The sequence below is a fragment of the Oncorhynchus kisutch genome, linkage group LG10 (assembly GCF_002021735.2).
Source record: "Oncorhynchus kisutch isolate 150728-3 linkage group LG10, Okis_V2, whole genome shotgun sequence".
Classification (NCBI taxonomy): domain Eukaryota; kingdom Metazoa; phylum Chordata; class Actinopteri; order Salmoniformes; family Salmonidae; genus Oncorhynchus; species Oncorhynchus kisutch.
The window spans coordinates 14,424,577-14,448,044 of record NC_034183.2 but is presented as its reverse complement, the minus strand read 5'-3'; the positions used below and the strand labels follow the sequence as shown (position 1 = coordinate 14,448,044).

Sequence of the window (23,468 nt, the reverse complement as noted above, 5' to 3'; positions counted from 1 at the left end):
CGTCACATCACTAATGGGTTGGACAGGTGGGTAAGTGAATACAGCAGCCTGGGAATGGGGGAGATGGGAGGGGAGAGGCAAACTGTGGGGATATGTAGTACTTAAGGACCAGTGAGAGCCAGAAGAGGGGCAGGGCGATGGAATAAAGGAAGGGAAAGCTGAAGTCGTGCAGGTCATAGAAGTCATGGAGGCTGGTGACAGACAGGCCACAGCAGCAGTGTGTTTAGCCCTGTGTGTGGAATAAGGCTAATAATACTGTGATGGGGTCAGGGTCAGCAAGCCCCCCCTCACCCTCTGCAGGAATGTCTGATGTCGTCAAGATGTAATTTCTTCACGAATGTGTATGTTTAAAGCTGATTATTTTAAAACTGGAGCCTGGCTCCTTATTATGCATAGGGTATTTTGTGTGTATGTGTCTCCTCTTCAGAGAGCAGAATAATAGTTTCCTGATGCTCGAAATCAAACCTTGAAACCCCCATTTTCCTATGATTCTCTACCCTTTCCGCCCTCCCCGAGTGCACTTGTTCACATCACGACTGATATTGATGTGGGGAATCCAAGATTAGCTTTGTGTTAATTCACTAGTCATCAAACGGAAGAAAACAGACAGAAATGGGGATGGACTACCTGAACCTGAGCTGATAAGAAACTTATTTTTGTTGCAAAAAGTTTTGCAACATTTGCTATGGTATACACTAATGAATAGAACCCTGAGAACACGAAGACTCAACTTTGTTTACGTTTCTATACAGAATAATCCGGTCAAACAATATACATATGGCAATGATGTAACGTCTTTTTTTAATATGTACACCTACCAAAAACTCGACAGGAAATGCGTAGCTTCACACATTCTGGTTTCATATACAGTTCAGTCAAAACATTCTGGGCCATTATACAGTTCACCTGAGAACAAGTTTTAAAACCAAACCAAAGTTGAGAGACGACCCAAAGACACCATCACAAGGGTCAAATAAACCTTCTATAACCGTTTATTTTTTAAATATAGTATATTCACCATGAAAATGTTAAAACATCCGTCTATGGCCTAAATTGTATGGGGTGCAGAAGTGCACAAAATGTTGAATCATCACATCTAGAGTTTAAAAATTCCCAGGTTTTCCAGAAATCCCAGTTGATAGATTCCAGGAATCAGGTAGAAATACACAGAAAATCCTGAATCCTCCAAAAAGGATTTCTGGAACACCTTGGAATTTTGGGAAAGTTAGGGTCATTCTGTAACCCTGATCACATCATTGATGAATGGTCACAGCCACATTTCGCATAGTACATAAGACTGTGCACTCACTGACCACCAAAACATGTTACAGCAATAACCAATTCACATAACTGTATTCTTTCATAAGATCCTTACGTCATGTATTCCAATTAAAAACATTGACAGCATCAATAGGCAACATTTTAAAGTAGAAAAATGTTTATCAATGCCCAACAACTGCATACAAAGTGTGCAAGTGTCACTGTACAGTCGCACAAGACAAATTCAAGCAAAGGCACCATACTCATGTACTGAAGCTTCCATTCCACCCATACTGGTCACAGAACAACAAACATGTACTACAACCACTGCTGACAAAAATAAGCATTTCTAATATTAAATCTGTCAGATAAAAGTGGTTAATGATCATAATCATACTACAATAACATTGGATCAGTGGCATTTTATGAATATGATAAATTACTGTAGCAAGCCATCTTTTTTTTTTTTTTTTACAGAAATGTAACTATTTTCTAAATCATATGAGCCTCTACACAACTCCCTGGAGATGAAGTTTTGCTTTCCAATGTTATGTTAATTTGAGTTGATTTTGCAATTCAGACAGTTCTAAAGGTGGGCAACATTCAACCCTTGTGTTGAGGTAGAGAATGTTAACATTTAGCCTGTTGTGGCTGAAGCAAAATAATGAACCCCTAATCCTAGACGTAGTCACTACTGGTCTATGACTACTTCCAAGATAAGTCAAATAATTGAAATATTACTTTTGAACAAACTGTCCCTTTAAGGGAAAAGTATTGGGACCAAATTAACTGAATCGAACACTAGAGCACAAAGTCTTCAAAACAATAATTTTAAAAATACATTTCCATACCACAGAACAATGACAATAAAAAAGTTAACTGGTGTTGAAATTCATGTCAGCTTACTAATACCCATCAAACTGTGCATTTCTGGAGAACCTTTTTAGGTAGTGCAATAGAATTTCCCGCAGTACAACACTGAATCACCATTCAGTCTGATTTATAATATACTAATACTGACATTCCAGAGAGATAGATACTGACCATCCATTTTCATTGCATACACAACAGCTGAAATTACAAAGCCACAGTTTCCAAGAAGTAGCACAGCAAATGTTACCAACGGTGAGTTAAAGTGATAGGGAACGTCATGTAAGGTAGTTTTCCTCATAGAGGATGATCTATGATAAATCATTGTCTTCCACCTGGTCTTCTGAACCATAATGGAAAATGTCTTGAGGAGGCTACCACATTGTTATGTCTGTCTGTGGCAGGAGGGTCACAGACCAATTGAGGTGTGAGGGAGGGATTTACAACAACAACAAATCGGCATCCATGTGCAAAGTACCCTGCATGTCGCTGATAAAGTACAGTAATGATCTGCTCCTGTGGTTGGCCGATGTAGATCCAAGAGAGCAGTGACATCCTCCATTATTCACACAGAGCTTTCAGATTAGATCAGCAGTGTTTGCAGCTATATTGGAATGACATCATCATTAGTTCTCCTGAGAACTCCCATTCAAATTCCCCTGAAATAAAAACACAACCACAATAAAACCAAGGTAGCACAGGGCTTATTCAGCCTGAAGTCACCGTCTAGAATGAAACATTTTCCATATCTAGCAGATGTAAAGAGTAAAACATCTAATCGCTTATGGAGAAACATCAAAGTCAAATTCACGGGCTCAGAAGAGGACAAATACATCAACTTGCATTTACATTTTCACAAGCATTTTGATGCGTCACAAGTACATTGAGTTTCAAAAGTATTGGGACTGACATTTGTTGTCGTTTTGGCTCTGTACTTCAGCACTTTGGATTTGAAATGATACGATGACTGAGGTTAAAGTGCAGACAGAATTTGAGGGTATTTTCATCCATATCCGGTGAACCGTTAAGAAGGTATGTGCAAAAAGTGCTGTACTAAAAGTATTGGGACAAATTCACTTATATTTGTATTAAACTGGTCAAAAGTGTAGTATTTGGTCCCATATTCCTAGCACGCAAAGATTACATCAAGCTTGTGAGACTCTACAAACTTGTTAGAGGCATTTGCTTTGGTGGTGTTTCAAATTATTTTGTGCTCAATAGAAATTAATGGTAAATAATGTGTAGTGTGATTTTGGAGTCACTTTTATTGTAAATAAGAATAGAATATGGTTTCTAAACACTTCTACAATGGTTCACCAGATATGGATGAAAATACCCTCAAATTAAAGCTGACAGTCTGTACTTTAACCTCAGTCATCGTATCATTTCAAATCCAAAGGGCTGAAGTACAGAGCCAAAACATTAAAAAATGTGTCACTGTCCCAATACTTTTGAAGCTCACTGTTAGTGGCAACATCTCCATATCCAGTTGACTATGACAGAAAGTAAAGCTGCCTTTCAAAAATTGTCCATAGAAAAATATCCATTGAATGCCACGGGTTAGATTAGAAAAATAAAGAGGGCCAAACTACAGGGAATGGGGAGTGGAAGGGGAGGAGCCAGGTCAGGTCCAGGCCACTTTCCTTGAGATAGCCTGCTTGAAGCACTCTGGGTCCACGTTGCCTCCAGGCCGCAGAGCTCTCTCCAGGCTCACCAGCACATTCTGGTGACACTCCCTGATGTTAACGGGGTACTTGGCCCTCAGCAGCTCATAAGCCGAGATCAGCCGCATATTCTGCTTCACCATGAGGTACTGGATGATACAGGTCGGAGCCAGGGAGTACCCGTCACGGCAGTGGACCAGCACTCGTTTCCTTTTTTCTGTGGAAGCCTCGATGCACTCGTTGATGTCCTCGAAGCAGTGCTGCTTCAGGGCGGGGCTTCCCTCGCCCAGTGCGTCTGGGACATCACAGATGTCCACCTTGAGGCGGGACCAGCTGTGGCGGGCTCCTCGGGAGCAGGTGCAGGGGATAAGGCTGAGACTTGGGCCGGAGTCCCCTGGCATGCTGCTCATGTCGATGATGCTGTCAATATTGTTGCGACACAGCGTGCGCCCGTTGTACGCTGCGTTCAGGTTGCCCACGAAGATGTAGTCCGTCACCTTGGAGATGACAGGCTCAGAGTACTGGAAGTGTTCCGGGACGTTCTGTTTGGGCGTGTCTGGGGTGTCTGGTGGACCCGCCCTGCCCACTGACCCCACCCCGGCCGGACCTGTGGCAGCTCTCATGCTGTAGTTACGCAGCTTCTTGGAGCCGGAGCGGGAGGGGGGGTTGGAGTCGGACTCTGAGCTACTGTTCCAGGGAGGGGAAAATAGGGAGAAGCGGCTGGAGGACTTGCTCTTGGTGAGGTTCTCCACAGGGCTGGATAGGCCAGAGCTGGAGGCTGTGGTGGAACCAGAGGCACAAAACAATGAGGCCCTCTCCAGGGAGCCTGTGCTGCTGGCTGCTCCTGCACTGTGGGCCTGCTCCATCTGAAGTGAGACACAAACAACATCAAACACACACACAAAGCATACTGAAGTAGGGCACCATACCAAAAGATAGGACACAGATTTTTTCAAAGAAATTCATTTTGGGATGTCAGCAATACATTAAAATACTAGTAACAATGAGGGGTTGGAAACGAAAAGGTAATTTATTTTAGAGGAACAGAACCAGAACTGACAACAAATGTGATCTACATTGTTCTGGAACAGAGCCATTATTTTTTTAAAGCATGGGAACCGGTTAACATTATTTAACATTCCGGACATTTTTTTCCAGTCCCACAAAAAAAACTAAGCGCCTATGCAAAGCCCTCACTGTCAACTCAGAAACTAATTCCAGTGTCTGCCTGCCAGCTGGAAATCTTTGCCAGTGTGTGTGCATGTGTAGGGTATCTGACCCTTCCCCCGAAGCATAGTCTACTGTAGCTACTGATGTTACAGGCGTCATTCAGAAGGTAGGGAGAGATTTTACACTGAACAAAAACATAAAACGCAACCATGTCAAAGATTTTAATGAGTTACAGTACATAAGGAAATCAGTCAATTTAAATAAATGCATTAGGCCCTGATCTAAGGATTTCACATGGCTGGAATACAGGCACTCTGTCACCATGGGGCACTCTGTTCACTACGTCATCAGCCAACCGCTCGCCAACACGATGCTATATAGACGCTGCCTGCCATCTTCCCAGTATAGTTGAAACCAGAATTTATCTGTGAAGAGCACACTTCTTTAGTGTGCCAGTGGCCATCGAAGGTGAGAATTTGCCCACTGAAGTCGGTTACGACCCCCAACTGCAGTCAGGTCACAGTTTCATCAGCTGTCCGGATGGCTGGTTTCAGACGATCCTGCAGGTGAAGAAGCCTGATGTGGAGGTCCATGGCTGGCATGGTTACACGAGGGTTGTGAGGCCAGTTGGACGTACGGACAAATTCTCCAAAACAACATTATGGTAGAGAAATTAAAACTGTATTCTCTGGCAACAGCTCCGGTGGACATTCCTGCAGTCAGCATCCCAATTACACACTCCCTCAAAACGTGAGACATCTGTGGCATTGTGTTGTCTGACAAAACAGCAAATTTTAGAGTGGTCTTTTATTGTCCCCAGCACAAGGTGCACCTGCGTAATGATCATGCTGTTTAATCAGCTTCTTGATATGCCACATCTGTCAGGTGGATGGATTACCTTGGCAATGTAGAAATGCTCACTAACATGGATGTAAACATATTTGTGGACAAAATTTTAGAGAAATAAGCACTGTGTGTATGGAAATGTTCTGGTATCTTTTATTTCAGCCCATGAAACATGGGACCAATACTTTTCATGTGGGATTTATATTTTTGTTTAGTGTAGAGAACAATGCATTACCTTTTTTAATGCTAGTTAAGGACACTATAGATTTCATGTTTCACATTGGATTTATTATCTACGAAAATGTAAGACGTGTTATATTATTTCTGGTACAGTGCATTCGGGAAGTATTCAGACCCATTGACTTTTTCCACATCTTGTTACATTACAGCCTTGCTCTAAAATTGATTAAATAATAGTTTTTCCTCCTCAATCTACACACAATATACCATAAATGCAAAGCGGAAACAGGTTTGTGGAAATTTTTGTAAATGTATTACAAATATAAAACAGAAATAACTTATTTACATAAGTATTCAGACCCTTTGCCATGAGACTCAAAATTGAGCTCAGGTCCATCCTGTTTCTACTGATCATCCTTGAGATGTTTCTACAACTTGGAATCCACCTGAGGTAAATTCAATTGATTGGATATAATTTGGAAAGGCACACACCTGTCTATATAAGGTCCATCAATTGACAGTGAATGTCAGAGCGAAAACCAAGCCATGAGGTCGAAGGAATTGTCCGTAGAGATCAGAGACAGGATTGTGTCGAGGCACAGATCTGGGGAAGTGTACCAAAACATGTCTGCAGCATTGAAAGTCCCCAAGAACACAGTGGCCTCCATCATTCTGAAATGGAAATAGTTTGGAACAACCAAGACTCTTCTTAGAGCTGGCCGCCAAACTGAGCAATCGGGGGAGAAGGGCCTTGGTCAGGGAGGTGACCAACAACCCGATGGTCACTGACAGAGCTCTAGAGTTACTCTGTGGAGATGGATGTCCTTCTGAAAAGGTTCTCCCACCTCTGCAGCACTCCACCAATCAGGCCTTTATCGTAGAGTCGCCAGACAGAAGCCAGTCCTCAGCAAAAGGCAGGACAGTCCTCTTGGAGTTTGTCAAAAGGCAAAGAAATGACTCAAGATGCTCTGGTCCAAGATGGAACTCTTTGGCCTGAATGCCAAGTGTCACATCTGGAGGAAACCTTTCACTCTCCCTACAGTGAAGCATGATGGTGGCAGCATCATGCTGTGGGGTTGTTTTTCAGTGGCAGGAACTGGGAGACTAGTCATGATCGAGGGAAAGATGAACAGAGCAAAGCACAGAGAGATCCTTGATGAAAACCTGCCCCAGAGTGCTCAGGACCTCAGACTGAAGTGAAGGTTCACCTTCCAACAGGACAACGACCTAAGCACACAGCCAAGACAATGCTGGAGTGGCTTCGGGACAAGTCTCTAAATGTCTTTGAGTGGCCCAGCCAGAGCCCGGACATTAACCCGATCCAAAATCTCTAGAGAACTGAAAATAGCTGTGCAGCGACGCTCTCCATCTAACCTGACAGAGCTTAAGAGGATCTGCAGAGAAGAATGGAAGGAACTCCCCAAATACAGGTGTGCGAAGCTTGTAGCGTCATACCCAAGAAGACTCAAGGCTATAATCACTGCCAAATGTGCTTCAACAAAGTACTGACTAAAGGGTCTGAATACTTACGTAAATGTGATATTATTTTCATTGTGTATATTAATTTGCAAAAATTTATAAAAAACTATTTTGCTTTGTCATTATGGGGTATTGTGTATAGATTGATAAGGGGAAAAAACTATTCACACATTTTTAGAATAAGGCTGTAACATAACAAAATGTGGAAAAAAGTAAAGGGGTCTGAATAGTTCCTGATTGCACTATAGCTAGCTTTTTAGCTAGCTCTGGTCTAGCTCTCAAAAAACTCATAATCAAGGGCTAGCTCTGGTCCAACTGATGGGGAAGCCCATCAGTATAGGCCTAGTAGACAGACATACCTGGGCTTTGAGATTGTTCTTCCACTCTTGGGTCTCCAGAGCTTTGAAGCGGCCATTGCTATCTGAGGAGACGGAGAGGCAGAGGGGCCGGTGGGCCCTTGGGACAAGCTGGGGGGTGAGGGCAACAGGGACAGGCCGAGGCTCGTGGTGCTCATTCCTACTCATCATCAAATTTGGACAGGAGCCTGAATTACATATACAGGTAGGAAAACATCCAGAGATTAGGCCTTGCCAAGTTCTGGAACTTTGCTGTAATAATATTTCTTGAACTTGTATTTTTTTTTCACCTTTATTTAACCAGGTAGGCAAGTTGAGAACAAGTTCTCATTTACAATTTTAATTAAAACTACGAGAAAGGCCTCAACAGCATAGTACCTCATACAAGCAAAAGGATAGTCACAGTGCCACATCTGTGGTTTTATAAATAGCTCAACCACTCTGTGAATGTTGCCATTTCTGTTCTACTAGTACAGGGTTTCCCAAACTCGATCCTGGTCCCCTCTCCAGGTAAACGTTTTGGTTTTCCCCCTAGCACTGCACAGCTGATTCAAATAACCAACTCATCAACAAGCTTTGATTATTTGAAGCAGCTGTGTAGCGCTCGGGCAAAAACCAAACTGTTTACACAGGGAGTGGGCCAGGATCGAGTTTGGGAAACCCTGTACTAGAAAATTGAGCATTTCATATTAGACCAATTGTTGCTTGCTGAGGGGCTAAACATTAACACTGAGATATCCCTGACTGACAAAGGCAGTGTGAATATTTACCTGCGTTACAATGTAATTAGTTATGATAAGAATGAACCCTCTGTATATGCTGTAGCTAATGCATAGTACTAAAACAGATTATCAAAAACCCAACCCCAACATTTAGGATGCAGTGCTCAAAAAATTGTCAACATTGAAATATTACCAGGATAAAAAAGGGCACTAGGTTTCAGGACAAATATTTTCTTACCAGTGGCACATTCTGAGCGACTGATGGACTGTATCTGTAAACTATGTTGAAGTCTGAATGTGTTGTGAAGATGCTTCACAATCATGCCTGTGAATGAAAGAACATTTATATTTTCAGTTCTGTATTTTCATTTACCATTCATTCATACACAATGACTTGTTAAGCAACATTGTTTTATGTGTACATTACTAAAAGTGCAACCCATGAAGAACAAGTACCTGTCTTGCCATTTTGTTTGGGAAATACTTTTCTATCCAACAATTTAGGTGATATTAGGCATTTGTTCCATTTTTCCACGGTTTCCATTTTCTGCCTCCTGATGAACAAGACAGACAGATTAATGGATGATTCTGATGATCAACATGGGTTTCAAAGCTTTCCAAAGCTATCCGATATCTGTGTTAATAATGGCTGCTGACAATCTGTAACCATCAATCAACACAGCCTAAGTAACTAAATATATCAATTGTCATAGTAGAGATTCTCCACTGAAATGAATGATGAGGAGTAGCAGCAGAGAGAGCATTCAAAGAGTCCGACATCTAACGTTAATCTGACTCATGTTGTGGTGGTGGCCGTCGGCTCGCTGCTGTTTTTACCAGCCAGTTAATCAGCTAGCGGTAGGATTCCTGGGGACGTGTGCCAAGCCGTGCATTGACTAACCGAGCCTAATCAAATCATTTTTAGCATAGCATATTTCTGCTAAATTAATGTGTTGCATTATAATATTGCTGCCTGCTATGGTATGCACACAGCTTGCTAACGTTAGTTAGCTAGCTACTGTTAGCAAATTTAGCTAGCCAGAAAAGGTTGGTGCAGTGTCGCTGTTTAATGAATGCTTGCCAATCAGCAAAAGACACATACACAATAAATGCGCATTCGAAATAATGTAGACAAACAGTACACTATTGCATAGATGTCCATACAACAAGAATGAAATGGATAGAAATTCCAGATGGCACAAACCCCCCATCCACTCGCTCTTTGCAGCTCTCAGCTGAATGAACAGTACGGAAGCTCACGTAGACAAATCACCTCAATAACGAGATTAGGAATTCTACTGAGGTGTAATCATTATGCCGAATCTGTTGCAAAACGTTTCGTCTGTTATTTTTTTTTTGCAAAAACCTTCCATTCCAAGAGGAAAAGGCCAACGAGAGTTCCTATTGGACAAAATCAAATAGGTCCCGCCCCATTTCGTTAAATTTTCTCTGTTTGCTTCCGTTTGGTTGTTAAACGGTAAACGGTTTCCGTAATAAATACACCCCCGGTAAATGGGGTCGGTTGTGGCCCCTGTGTTGACAACTCTGTCAAGGAAAAATTGTATTGAATATACAAAAAAACTAAATTGAACAAATATTGCCTGCATTAGACGTATCAAATGTCATCAATTGATTTGATGGAATATTAAAATGTAAATCTTGACATCTTGGTCTGATAGTGATCCAGTCCCATTGGTTTGGTATAAATGGGCTGGAGAAATGCAACTCTCAAATTCGTCTGGGCAATCGATTCAAGGGACTGACAGTCCATGACAGTTTTTTAAAAGAATTCAGATAACAAAAAAAAGTAAAAAACAACCTTAAATGTTGTGTAACAATAGAGTAGGCTCATATAATTATTATATTCTTCAATAATCAAATGGTTATATCATTACATTAAATTACCATAGAACATCATATTATCCCACATTGTTCCTTAATCATTTGTAGGCTAACAATCTGGGATACTAAGATGCCTATGCCTAATTCACATTCAAAAAGGTTTAAACACTCACCTTGTGTAGCGATAGCCTATGATTTTATTGGATTTTCTCTCGTCGTCTCTCAATTCTTGTCATACCCTGGTTGCAATCTGCATGAAGCAAACCCTCATTGAGAGCAATCACTTAAACTGTATGAGGCATTGGTTTTCAAGGCGAGCTTTAATTGGGCAGCTTAGCCGCACTCCAGGTATCCTGGAAACGCTAGTCACATGATGTCACCCTGCTGCATACAGAGCAGCTGAGCACATAGTCCATAGAGATTGAATAGTTGTATCTCTGTGACATAGACCCATAGTGATAGAATACTTTTTTCTCTATGACATAGACCCATCGAGATAGAATAGTTTTATCTCTGTGACATAGACCCATAGTGATAGAATCGTTTTATCTCCATGACATAGACCCATATGGATAGAATAGTTTTATCTCTGTGACATAGACCCATAGTGATAGAATAGTTTTATCTCTGTGACATAGACCCATAGTGATAGAATAGTTTTATCTCTGTGACATAGACCCATAGTGATAGAATAGTTTTATCTCTGTGACATAGACCCATAGTGATAGAATAGTTTTATCTCTGTGACATAGACCCATAGTGATAGAATAGTTTTATCTCTGTGACATAGACCCATAGTGATAGAATAGTTTTATCTCCGTGGCATAGGCCCATATGGATAGAATAGTTTTATCTCCATGACATAGACCCATATGGATAGAATAGTTTTATCTCTGTGACATAGGCCCATATGGATAGAATAGTTTTATCTCCATGACATAGACCCATATGGATAGAATAGTTTTATCTCCGTGGCATAGACCCATAGTGATAGAATAGTTTTATCTCCGTGGCATAGACCCATAGTGATAGAATAGTTTTATCTCTGTGACATAGACCCATATGGATAGAATAGTTTTATCTCTGTGACATAGACCCATAGTGATAGAATAGTTGTATCTCCATGACATAGACCCATATGGATAGAATAGTTTTATCTCTGTGACATAGACCCATACTGATATAATAGTTTTATCTCCATGACATAGACCCATATGGATAGAATAGTTTTATCTCTGTGACATAGACCCATAGTGATAGAATAGTTTTATCTCCATGACATAGACCCATATGGATAGAATAGTTTTATCTCTGTGACATAGGCCCATAGTGATAGAATAGTTTTTTAAATCCATGACATAGGCCCATATGGATAGAATAGTTTTATCTCTGTGACATAGGCCCATAGTGATAGAATAGTTTTTAAAAATCTATGACATAGGCCCATAGTGAAGAAATAGTTTTATCTCCATGACATAGGCCCATATGTATAGAATAGTTGTATCTCTATGACATAGGCCCATAGTGATAGAATAGTTGAATCTCAATGACATAGCCCATCTGACTATGGAGGACATAGGGAACTCACTAGATAGGTTGGTGCATAGGGAGATAGTAGGCCAGATGTTGTAACTGTGTCCTTGAAAACGTTACAATAGCAATTTCTATATCAGCATTGTAAGCTGCACACGCCTCTTTCTATTTAATATGCATCATGCAATAGGTAACATCAAAAGGTTTATAATTTAAGGTGAATATCTCATAGTCATGATGACAGAGGAGTCAGTCCAGCAGTGTGTCATACTGCACATTTACTGACAAACATCATGACTGAGGTGCCATTGTGAAATGTCCAGGGCATTTGTGGTGTCGGTGTGAATGAAGTGTTGGTGTAGTGTTGGACACTTACAAATGCATGGATAAAGATCATCAAGGACAACAACCACCCGAGCCACTGCCTGTTCACCCCGCTATCATCCAGAAGGCGGGGCCAGTACAGGTGCATCAAAGCTGGGACCGAGAGACTGAAAAACAGCTTCTATCTAAAGGCCATCAGACTGTTAAACAGCCACCACTAATATTGAGTGGCTGCTGCCAACACACTGACTCAACTCCAGCCACTTTAATAATGGGAATTGATGGGAAATGATGTAAAATATATCACTAGCCACTTTAAACAATGCTACCTAATATAATGTTTACATACCCTACATTATTCATCTCATATGTATATGTATATACTGTACTCTATATAGCATCTACTGCATTTTTATGTAATACCTGCTTCACTAGCCACTTTAACTATGCCACTTTGTTTACATACTCATCTCATATGTATATACTGTACTCGATACCATCTACTGTATCTTGCCTATGCCGCTCTGTACCATCACTCATTCATATATCTTTATGTACATATTCTTTATCCCCTTACACTTGTGTGTATAAGACAGTAGTTTTGGAATTGTTAGTTAGATTACTTGTTGGTTATTACTGCATTGTCGGAACTAGAAGCACAAGCATTTCGCTACACTCACATTAACATCTGCTAACCATGTGTATGTGACAAATAAAACTTGATTTGATTTGTTTTGATTTGATATACAGACACACAACGTCCAGAGAATGGGTGGGTAGGTGTGTAGGTGGGTGGGTGTGGAGGGGGGGGAGGGGGGGGTAGATGTGTAGGTGGGTGGGCTCCATTTACATTTCAAAGAACCCCTCAAGCTTCTCAGCTCTTAATTTTCAGGTGCAAGATACGTGTCGATAAGAACCCCGCGAGACGGCAAGGGAAGGCCCTGCCTGCCTGTTGCCAAGACACCTGCCTCTCTGAGGCCTTTCGCTCTCCTCTGTACCTATTATTCAACACCTGCTTGTGACGCTTGGGTCTTTACGCAAACAATGACTCCAGAAGCACTTCAAACAATATGCTTAGAGAGAACTAACAACCACATTATGAATTAGATGGAGTCCCATTGACAGATCATCTGCTTGTTTTCTGCCCATTTGCCTCATGCTAAATGACTCTTGGTGTCATGTGTCTGGTACCATGGAGTGTGCTTACTAACTCTACCATGGAGTGTGCTTACTAACTCTACCAGGGAGTGGGCTTACTAACTCTACCAGGGAGTGGGCTTACTAACTCTACCAGGGAGTGGGCTTACTAACTCTACCATGGAGTGTGCTTACTAACTCTACCAGGGAGTGGGCTTACTAACTCTACCAGGGAGTGGGCTTACTAACTCTACCAGGGAGTGGGCTTACTAACTCTACCAGGGAGTGGGCATACTAACTCTACCAGGGAGTGGGATTACTAACTCTACCAGGGAGTGGGCTTACTAACTCTACCAGGGAGTGGGCTTAATAACTACCAGGGAGTGGGCTTACTAACTCTACCAGGGAGTGGGCTTACTAACTCTACCAGGGAGTGGGCTTACTAACTCTACCAGGGAGTGGGCTTATTAACTACCAGGGAGTGTGCTTACTAACTCTACCAGGGAGTGGGCTTACTAACTACCAGGGAGTATGCTATCCATGGTTTATTGATCAGGCCTGTAGTCAGGATCAGAACAGGCATATTCCATGGTTCCCAGGGGCTCTTTGATGTTACTGTGCACAGCGTTGGGAGGCTCACCACAGGCCAGGTCACCCAGCGGGAGAGCCTGTGTCACAGGACAGAGTGGGCGAAAAACACAGCAGCGTGAGCGATGACCTTTGGTTTGGCTCTGCTGTTGGATCATCACTCAGATCCTTATGTTCTGGAAACACGTGCAGTTCTGCTCTCACACACACTGGTCATCCATTCATCTCTTTCCAGGAAGTAACAATTCACCGGAATAATGAAGAGGATTCTGAGAAAATCTATTTGATTTCCATTGAAAAATTATAATTGGAAATGAGGGAAGGTCTATTTAATTTCCAATACAACCATAAAAACCCAATTTAATTGGAGATTGAAGACATTTTCCTTGAATCCTTCCAATTTCCTCTTATAGGCATAGCCCCTTCTTTGAATTTCACTCTATGATAACTGACCTAGCATGGTTAGAACCCAGTTCAATCAAAGTATCATGATTTAAAGTCTAAACCTTTCCAAGTTATACTCAAACTTCCATATTTGTTGCAATATTGCTAAATGTGTTGCAATACTATTGTATTAATAAGGGTATGTTTGACAACATGCACTCAAGCCATGAAAAAACTTCTTTACTTATTTCATACCATTCAATATGTTACACCTGACCACCTGTGAGAGCAGTAAGCAACATCCCGTCTTGTCGTGGCCACAGTGCTTCCAGTGCTCTGTCCCAAACATAGATCCTAATTAGGTAGCTGTAATGAGCATGTGCACAGTAGGTGCTGACAATGCTGGCTCAGACTCCAAGCTCTGCTTCAGTTGTTTTATCCCTCCCATAGGGATCCACGTTAATCTAAAGGTATTATCGGCTGACACTGCTGTGGCTCCCTGATTTCCCACTGTACCAACCCTGTGTCAACTGGGAGAGAGGAGGCTGCTGAACTCAGGTTAATTGACCCAAGGTAGGGCACATCATCTGAGATTCAATCAGACACATTCAATCAGATGCTTTGGGGAAATTAGAAGCCATACATGGATGTATTGCATATTACCATCAAGTAAGAGTTTTAGAATATTTCCATATATGGGCAGTGTTTGTTGAATAACTTGAGGTAGACACTATGACAATTGTTCTACAACTGAGACAAATTGTAATTACTTTTTTATGAACATGCCAGTCATATGTGCAGTGTTCAAGTTTACCTGTAAGGCTATTCAAACTGAGGATAAAACCAATAAACAATGGACTACATAGAAAATAGTTGAGCTTCTATAATTCTATTATTCCTAAATTATCATGTGTTTATCATGAAATGTCTATAAAAATGGCAGCATCTACAGTGCCTTCAGAAAGTATTCATACCCCTTCACTTATTCCACAGTGTGTTGTGTTATAGCCTAAATTCTAAATGGATTACATAGATTTTTTTTTGCAACCATCTACACAAAAACCTCAAAATAACAAAGTGAAAACATGTTTTTAGCAAATTTATTGAAAATGAAATGCAGAAATATTTCATTTACATAAGTATTCACACCCCTGAGTCAATACATGTTATAATCACATTTGGCTGAGATTACAAATGTGAGTCTTTCTGGGAAAATCTCTAAGAGCTTTTCACACCTGGATTGTACGATATTTGCACATTATTATTTTTAAAATGTTTCAAGCTTTGTCAAGTTTGTTGTTGATCATTGCTAGACAGCCATTACTTAGATTTTCAAGCCTGATTTAAGTCTAAACTGTAACTAGACCACTCAGGAACATTCAATGTTGGCTTGGTAAGCAACTGTGCTTTAAGTTATTGTCCTGCTGAAAGGTGAATTTGTCTCCCAGTGTCTGTTGGAAAGCAGACTGAACCAGGTTTTCGTCTAGGCTTTTGCCTGTGCTTAGCTCTATTCATTTATTTGTATCCCCCAAAAAACTCCCTAGTCCTTGCCGATGACAAGCATACCCATAACATGATGCAGCCACCACCATGCTTGAAAATATGAAGAGTGGTACTCAGTGATGTGTTATGTTGGATTTGCCCTAAAATGTAATGCTTTGTATTCAGGACATTCATTTAATTTCTTTGCCACATTTTTTGCAGTTTTACTTTAGTGCCTTATTGCCCTATGTTGTACAGGTTTGCTTCTTTTCACTCTGTCAATAAGGTTAGTATTGTGGAGTTTTTTACTCATCTACAAATAGGTGCCCTTCTTTGAGAAGCATTGGAAAACCTCCCTGGTCTTTGTGATTGAATCTGTGTTTGAAATTCACTAATCGACTGAGGGAACTTACAGATAATTGTATGTGTGGGGTACAGAGATGAGGTAGCCATTCAAAAATCATGTTAAACACAATAATTGCACACGGAGTCTATGCAACTTATTACGTGACTTGTTAAGCACATTTTTACTCCTGAACTTATTTAGGCTCGCCATAACATAGGGGTTCAATACTTATTGACTCAAAACATTTCAGCTTTTCATAAAAATATTTTTTTGTAAATATTTCTAAACACATAATTCCACTTTGAAATGATAGGGTATTGTGTGTAGGACAGTGACGTAAAAATCTCAATATAATCCATTTTAAATTCAGGCTGTAACACAACAAAATGTTGAAAAAGTCGAGGGGTGTGAATACTTTCTGAAGGCTCTGTATTTTGTTTAAAAGTGCTAGGGCGTCCAAGCTGCTATTAGCTGAGTGAAGTAGAAGGAGGAATCGGGTTATGTCGGGCCATGGAGGAGGATTTTCTCTTCCCATAGCCACTTGAGTGCCATGAGTCTGGCAAGCGAGTCTACTAATATTTCTCAAAAGTTCTTATTGATGAAGGGGATCCTAACTGTGTGTTTGAGGTCGAGGGTGGAGTCCACTTGTTCGTTGGAAAGCAGGTTGTGCCACTGAGCCACAGGCCTACGGGGATTGGACAGCATGTCTGCCCAGTGCCTCAGCTGGTTCCCTGCAGCATCACAACCCAGGAAAATCTTCCCTATGGCGTCGTTCCTGCTCAACTTGTCATGGTCCCACACGGAAATCATCAGGTGAACCCTCTAGAGGGAGCGACAGCAGAGAACAGTCACTGAAAACTGTGCTTTTACAGAGAATGTCCCATAATCTTTTTGTTTAAATGATTTTGCCAACAAAATAACATTATAATGTAAAGAGATGGCCTCTTTTCTGGAGCTCCATAGCATGCAGGCTGTTGAGCTTGTAACAGGCCTCATCTTAGCCATATTCTGAGATAAGATCATACTTACTTGAATTTGTTCAAACGACACATCAAACGTAAAGGATTCGTTGAAGTAGGGATTCAGTGTGGACTTTTTAACAGATGTCTTCTTTCTCTTCCACTTCTTCTTGTCCAGAGCAAGCTGCACTTTTACATAGGGATCTACAGTGTACATGAGTACAGTAGAGAGTATTTTGAGCATCCACTGCCTCACAAATAATGCAGTATTATTTGTGATAATCAAAACTGGCCTCAATAATAACAGAATATTATTTGTTAAATTAATAACTTAGGCTGGAATCCAGACCTGTTTTGTGGTAACATTCCACTCTTTGTTTCTCCGTGTTACATGTTTGTTGCATGACACTGACTGAGAACAAGGAGTGGAATGTCAGCACAAAACAGGTCTGGATTCCAGGCTAATCATAACTAGCCTCTTCAGCAAAACAACCACTCAGTCTTCCTCTCAGAGAGCCAGGCTTCCACCTACCTGATGAGCCCCCTTTGTCCATACTCTTTAAGTTCTTGGCTTCCAGGATGACAACAGTCAACTTGTTAGTGGTGGGGACGTAGCGCAACGAGAAGCAGATCTCCCCCAGAATTTCATCCTGTAACCACATGTGGAAATTCAGTATGTGGGCCTATAGATGTCAAGGCAAAGTAGGCCTATGGCTAGATTGAACAACTTTGTGATATTCAAATGCTGTTTGAAAAAAAACTTTTGACCTGCACTATTTGGTTCCAGAAATCAAGTAAATCTCCTGACCTCAAACTTGGAGGGTTCTCTCAGGTCTTCCCACTCTTCAATCACATGGTTCCAGTCGATGATTCCGAGCTGCAGCCTCAGCTCCCCGATGATGTCGTGTTTGGAGAATCTATCGAAGTCGAACACTTTCATGACTATGGTGGACTCATTGAGCTCAGCCTTGTCAATCTGGACACAAGATAGTCAGGCACGAGTCAAGAGTGGTGCAGAAACACAGACTCACACTGTGTATGGTATGTAAAACAGTTTAAAAACCTCTTAAATTGGTTTACTGTCTGGTAATACTGCTATAATAACATGTGTATAATACCCTTCAAATACCTTAAATGTGAAGTGTTCATTGAACACAGGGTTGAGGGTTTTCCTGTAGACCTTAGTCTCGAATGTCTTTGACTTGTTGGGAGTGATGTAGACTTTAACATAGGGGTCAGAGGTGCCACTCCGGTCCATGGCTGTCAGAGCTGCAGCCTCTTTGAGCCCCACTGTCAGCTGCAGGGTATGAGAGATGGCAGGATAGTCAAAGATACTAGGGGAAGATAAGGGTGCCAGAAAAACACGATATCACTGTATGGTAGAAAAATAAATACACACTGAATTCTACTTCAGTGATATTTTGAAAAAGAAGACATTTCTCTTTATATGTGTGATAATTAATATCTTGTTTAATCTGTGATCAAAGGGGAACTGGATCTATGGCTTGTGGTGGCTACAGTATTTTGATCAAGTTACAAGTTCAAAAGACTAATCAAGTTAATTCTAACCTCTTGTGCCTTGTATTCCAGAGAATAGAGTAGTCTCCCCCGGTTTTTAGCTGAGCCGTAGCCTGCATCATCCGAGCCATGTGGGACCTGCCCAACAAGAACACTGTCATACCTTGAACCAGCCAATCACATTCATCGGCCAGCCAACCAATCCCTCAATCAGCGGCCCGTGCTAACAGACATGAGGAGCTAAAGCTGCACCTCTACCTCACTCCTTCTTCACAATGGCGACCAGTCTAAACAAAAATAAATGGATAGAATGGAGCAGACGCTCTGCGCTATCCCACCAACATCTAGCTACGACGACTACTACTCCCAGTACTTACTAGCGATGTAGTCGAGGAACCAATCACCCCTTGTAGATTGATTTGATTGTCCGGCTTCTTTTTGGTCTTTTTCTTGCTCTTGCAGCAGCATTTCGCACAGATGCATATAATACACACCAAAAACATCAAGACAATGACAGCAAAGATGGTGTAAATGGCCCATCTTGGCACTGAGTGAGACAAAAAAAAAGACAGCAGTTTGTCTCATTGTGACACACATCTGAAGCATGAGGCAAGAGCACAGCCAGCAGGATTAAGGAGAGATTAACTTGTAACAAGTAGAAATGGAGAGCTATTGAAAAAGACATACGCCTTGTATTTATGTGAGAGTAGCAGCCCCTAGCTGCCGAGTCTTGAGAGAGTCAGTGTAGTCAACTTGTCTCACTATGACACACATCTGAAGCATGCAGCAAGAGCACAGTCAGCAAGATTCAGGAGATATAAACTTGTATAATAAGTGAAAATTGAGAGCTAAGAAATGTGTGTTGGGAGTGGAATTAGATATGACACATGAAGACAGGTGTCCAGGCAGGCAGCTCTCCCCTGCCATGTCTGTTGAAAGTGGGACAGAAGGGGGGCAGCATAGGGGTGCCCACTCAGGAGGGGTGGGGGGCAGAGGAGGGGGGGTAGAGTGAGAGGCGGGGGGATTTAGGGGGTTACTCACAGGGAATCTTGTTCAGTAGTTGGTCTATAAACCCGGGAGCGGCGGTGGTATGGCTGGCTGTAGTGTTAGGGGTTACGGTGCCCTTAGCTAATGGGATTGTAGGAAACATGGTGTAGCGGTGGCCTAGAAACGAGCGCAAACAGAAAACACAGACAATGAGGAAAAGCAATTTGGTTAGTTCATAGCTCAGGTTGCTACTGTGTTTATTTACCCCAACTTCTACTTTAACACAGTTACTGTACTGTTGATCCTCATCAGTCTCCTCTGGTAAGATAAAACACTAATCATTTTCTTTGCCTTAAACATTTTTTGTTAGGTTAACAGATAACTTTTTGGAGATCATAGCTTTGATGTTGAAACTTAAACCAGTGGTGGAAAAAGTAACAAATTGTCATACATGAGTAAAAGTAAAGATACCTTAATAGAAAATTACTCAAGTAAAAGTGAAAGTCACCCAGTAAAATACTACTTGAGTAAAAGTCTAAAAGTATTTGGTTTAAATATACTTAAGTATATTAAAAGTATAAATCATTTCACATTCTTTATATTAAGCAAACCAGATTAAATGATTTTCTTGTTTTTTTTAATTTACGGATAGCCAGGGGCACACTCCAACACTCAGACATAATTTACAAATTAAGCAATTGTATTTAGTGAGTCCGCCAGATCAGAGGCAGCAGGGATGACCAGGGATGTTCTCTTGATAAGTGTGTGAATTGGACCATTTTCTGTCCTGCTAAGCATTAAACATGTAACGAGTACTTTTGGATGTCAGAGAAAATGTATGGAGTAAAATGTACATTATGTACTTCAGGAATGTAGTGGAGGAAAAGTAAAACTTTTGTATAGTAAAGTACAGATACCTAAAGAACAACTTAAGTAGTACTTGAAAGTATTTTTACTTAAGTACTTTACACCACTGGTTTAAACTCAAGTTGTAGCCAACACCCATTCTTTCTTACACACAAAATATTGTGCCTCTGCTTCCAAAAACTTGGTTGCAATGACAGAGGAGAGTGGATACTTAGCCACCACCATTGTTAAACAACTGCATGGTTGAGTGCTGACAGCTCCACACAGGCAACTTAAAACAGGGTGTGCTGCACTCTCTGATAACATCCCTTTCTAAATGACCACAGCTGGGCGGATTACTTTTCTTTGCTTTACATGACGTAAATACATTCATACAGGTGCTTTCCAATTGGAATGTGTCAAAGATAAGGAACAGTCAATACAAAGAAATTCACACCCAATGGACATTGTCCCTAAAACCCAATACAAGGTGTTTTATACATTAGCTGCTAGTTCGAAGACACAGAATTTGAGCGTTAGAACAAAGGTAATTAAAAAACAGAGTACCACAAGAGCTTGTATAACAAGAGCTTGAGTCTTTGTTCACATGAACACAACCAACAACCATACAACAGCAAAAACATGTTTTATTAATAGATACCTATATTCTGAATCAGGTTTTACTTACAATATAGGGAAACGTATAAGTAAAAACTAAAGTAGTACTCACTGTTTCAGTACCAGCGTAGTTTGTATCCTTATTACTGTAGCCTACTTGAAGACTGTATTACTTTATCATTCACCCATGCAGTTCTCCAGCAAAAGGGAGGGATTATAACAAATGAGGGGAAGGAAGTCACTTGGCCCTGAAAGCCTGAAAGTGGCTGGATCGGCCCATAAACATTCTGTATAAAGTGTTTGATCAAGAAGTGGTCTCATGTGGAAGATAAATAGCTATTCTTCTGCTTAGACCAATACATGCATTTCACATAGTTCATTGCTAAGCAAAGAAAGGTCATCTCAGTTAGGGCGTAGCCTTCAATATTGTCCTGCAGTATCACACTTTCATTTAAAATCAAATGTTTCAGTAAATTATGTTACCGATGTTTTTTACTAGTATTAAACAGCTCAATAAACTGTGTATTATGGTTTACAATTTTTTTTTCTGTAATGGTGATTGAGTGGGTTACTTCTAAATGTGTAAATATCACACTGGTAAATTGATTTACTCACCTTTTCTCCAATGATAATTGACACGTTTGTTTCCAGAAATGTGAAATCCAATGATGTGTCCAGTCTATTTCTTGATCCCAATCATCCCTTCCCTCCATGTTGTTACAATTTGTAGATGATAGGGAGCTTTAATGTATTTCCTCAAGACACTATCACGCCTCATGTACACACGGTGACACCACACTGTGTGTGTGTGTGTGTGTGTGTGTGTGTGTGTGTGTGTGTGTGTGTGTGTGTGTGTGTGTGTGTGTGTGTGTGTGTGTGTGTGTGTGTGTGTGTGTGTGTGTGTGTCAGGGAACACGTACAGCATTGGAATGTTTGGCTCCACCTCAGGATTAGAGAAGAGAACAGTAGAACAGTAGAACAGTAGAACAGTAGAACAGTAGAACAGTAGAACAGTAGAACAGTAGAACAGTAGAACAGTAGAACAGCAGTCTGGATATGTTGTGTAAACATGGGATGAACCAATACTACAGTAAGGTATCATATTCCATCTTGAAAGGAAACCAAGGTTAAAAACACAAACATTTGCATTAACATAGAAGATGCCTAGACTGAACCGGTTCAGTTACAACAAAGTAACATCGGTCCCTCCATGAATCAATAGTCTGTTTATTGAGCAAATAACTATTGACATTTATCTCCAATCATATTCAATCTACATGTGCTCTATAGATGGAGCTTTCTGACTTTTATTCATGTTGAAAGTTGTCATGAATTTATAAAAATACATATTTAAATAGTTGCTAATAATAATCATAGCTTCGCTATATGGTTTCCATAACAAATCCAATCAAATATTAAGAATCTTATCAATAAGGTTTAGCTGTAGTTTTTCTTAATATTCATTTTGGAGTACAAATATGACCTTGATTATAATAATATTCGTTTTTAGGGGATAACGTGTGTAGTTTTGCGTGTCCTACTACTCCTGTGCAGCAGATAGCAGTATTGGTTCAGTATATTTTTCTCTCAGTACGGAAAAACACTGTAGCAAGGCAAACAAGGTATGGCAATCTGTTGTGGGATATATAGTATATAAAGGCGATCCAAGACCTGTTCAAAATTATTCCTTATTCTGCACTATTTGTTCCTCACATGTTGAAGTTTGTCATTATAGCCTATTCAAAAAGACCATTGTGCACAAATGCCTATTCGCGAGTCTATTGACATTTTACTTTTGTTTTCATAAAAAAACTTGGAGTATGAGATTGTTTGGGTTATTTTTTCATTTTTTTCACTCTCTTCCGCTTTATCAAGATGGATGGTTTCAACAGTGGTTATATGTGAAATCTGGATTCTTGTTGACCAGATGCTTTTCAACATCATCTGGAGAAATCGTACACATAATATTAGGAAATATGTCGTTATGAACACATGGAAATAGTGGTCTAAATTTATTTATTTTTTTTCTACATTGAATAAGACTTTTAAGATAAATTGGGCTAAACATTTCTTAAAGAATCCAACTTAAAGTTGGAATTTCATCCCTCACTATATCTTCTTCTGTTTTGGTGGCTTCAAATGTATGTTATTTTGTAGCTATAACATTGATAAGATTCCTACAAAATGATCTGCTTTTCATAGACAAGTATTCTTAGCGTGGTCATTAATATATGAACATAATTTTTCCTCACATAGGTATTTCAAATCAAATCAAATGTATTTATATAGCCCTTCGTACATCAGCTGATATCTCAAAGTGCTGTACAGAAACCCAGCCTAAAACCCCAAACAGCAAG

The 23,468-nt window shown here is 40.5% G+C and overlaps 2 protein-coding genes across 4 annotated transcripts; both read right to left on the bottom strand.

The window, feature by feature from the left end:
* Window positions 1–776: 776 nt before the first annotated feature.
* On the bottom strand, window positions 777–9,937 carry LOC109897459 (uncharacterized). 2 transcript variants are annotated; one of them, XM_020491949.2, is made up of 5 exons: window positions 9,752–9,937; window positions 9,004–9,101; window positions 8,786–8,872; window positions 7,829–8,013; window positions 777–4,660 (listed from the first exon to the last, which is right to left on the bottom strand). In XM_020491949.2, exons 2-5 carry the CDS (start codon window positions 9,089–9,091, stop codon window positions 3,755–3,757), a joined length of 1,266 nt encoding a protein of 421 aa, XP_020347538.1. In that variant the 5' UTR covers window positions 9,092–9,101; window positions 9,752–9,937; the 3' UTR covers window positions 777–3,754. The 2 variants fall into 2 exon arrangements, with proteins under 2 accessions (XP_020347538.1, XP_031689030.1); XM_031833170.1 differs by having other exon boundaries at window positions 9,004–9,935.
* Window positions 9,938–14,573: 4,636 nt separating this feature from the next.
* On the bottom strand, window positions 14,574–21,911 carry LOC109897458 (synaptotagmin-1). Of its 2 annotated transcripts, none has more exons than XM_031833169.1 (9): window positions 21,224–21,583; window positions 19,702–19,824; window positions 19,038–19,207; window positions 18,712–18,798; window positions 18,272–18,439; window positions 17,951–18,118; window positions 17,675–17,792; window positions 17,213–17,346; window positions 14,574–17,005 (listed from the first exon to the last, which is right to left on the bottom strand). In XM_031833169.1, exons 2-9 carry the CDS (start codon window positions 19,808–19,810, stop codon window positions 16,766–16,768), a joined length of 1,194 nt encoding a protein of 397 aa, XP_031689029.1. In that variant the 5' UTR covers window positions 19,811–19,824; window positions 21,224–21,583; the 3' UTR covers window positions 14,574–16,765. The 2 variants fall into 2 exon arrangements, with proteins under 2 accessions (XP_031689029.1, XP_020347536.1); XM_020491947.2 differs by lacking the exon at window positions 21,224–21,583 and adding an exon at window positions 21,727–21,911 and having other exon boundaries at window positions 16,516–17,005.
* Window positions 21,912–23,468: the final 1,557 nt, after the last annotated feature.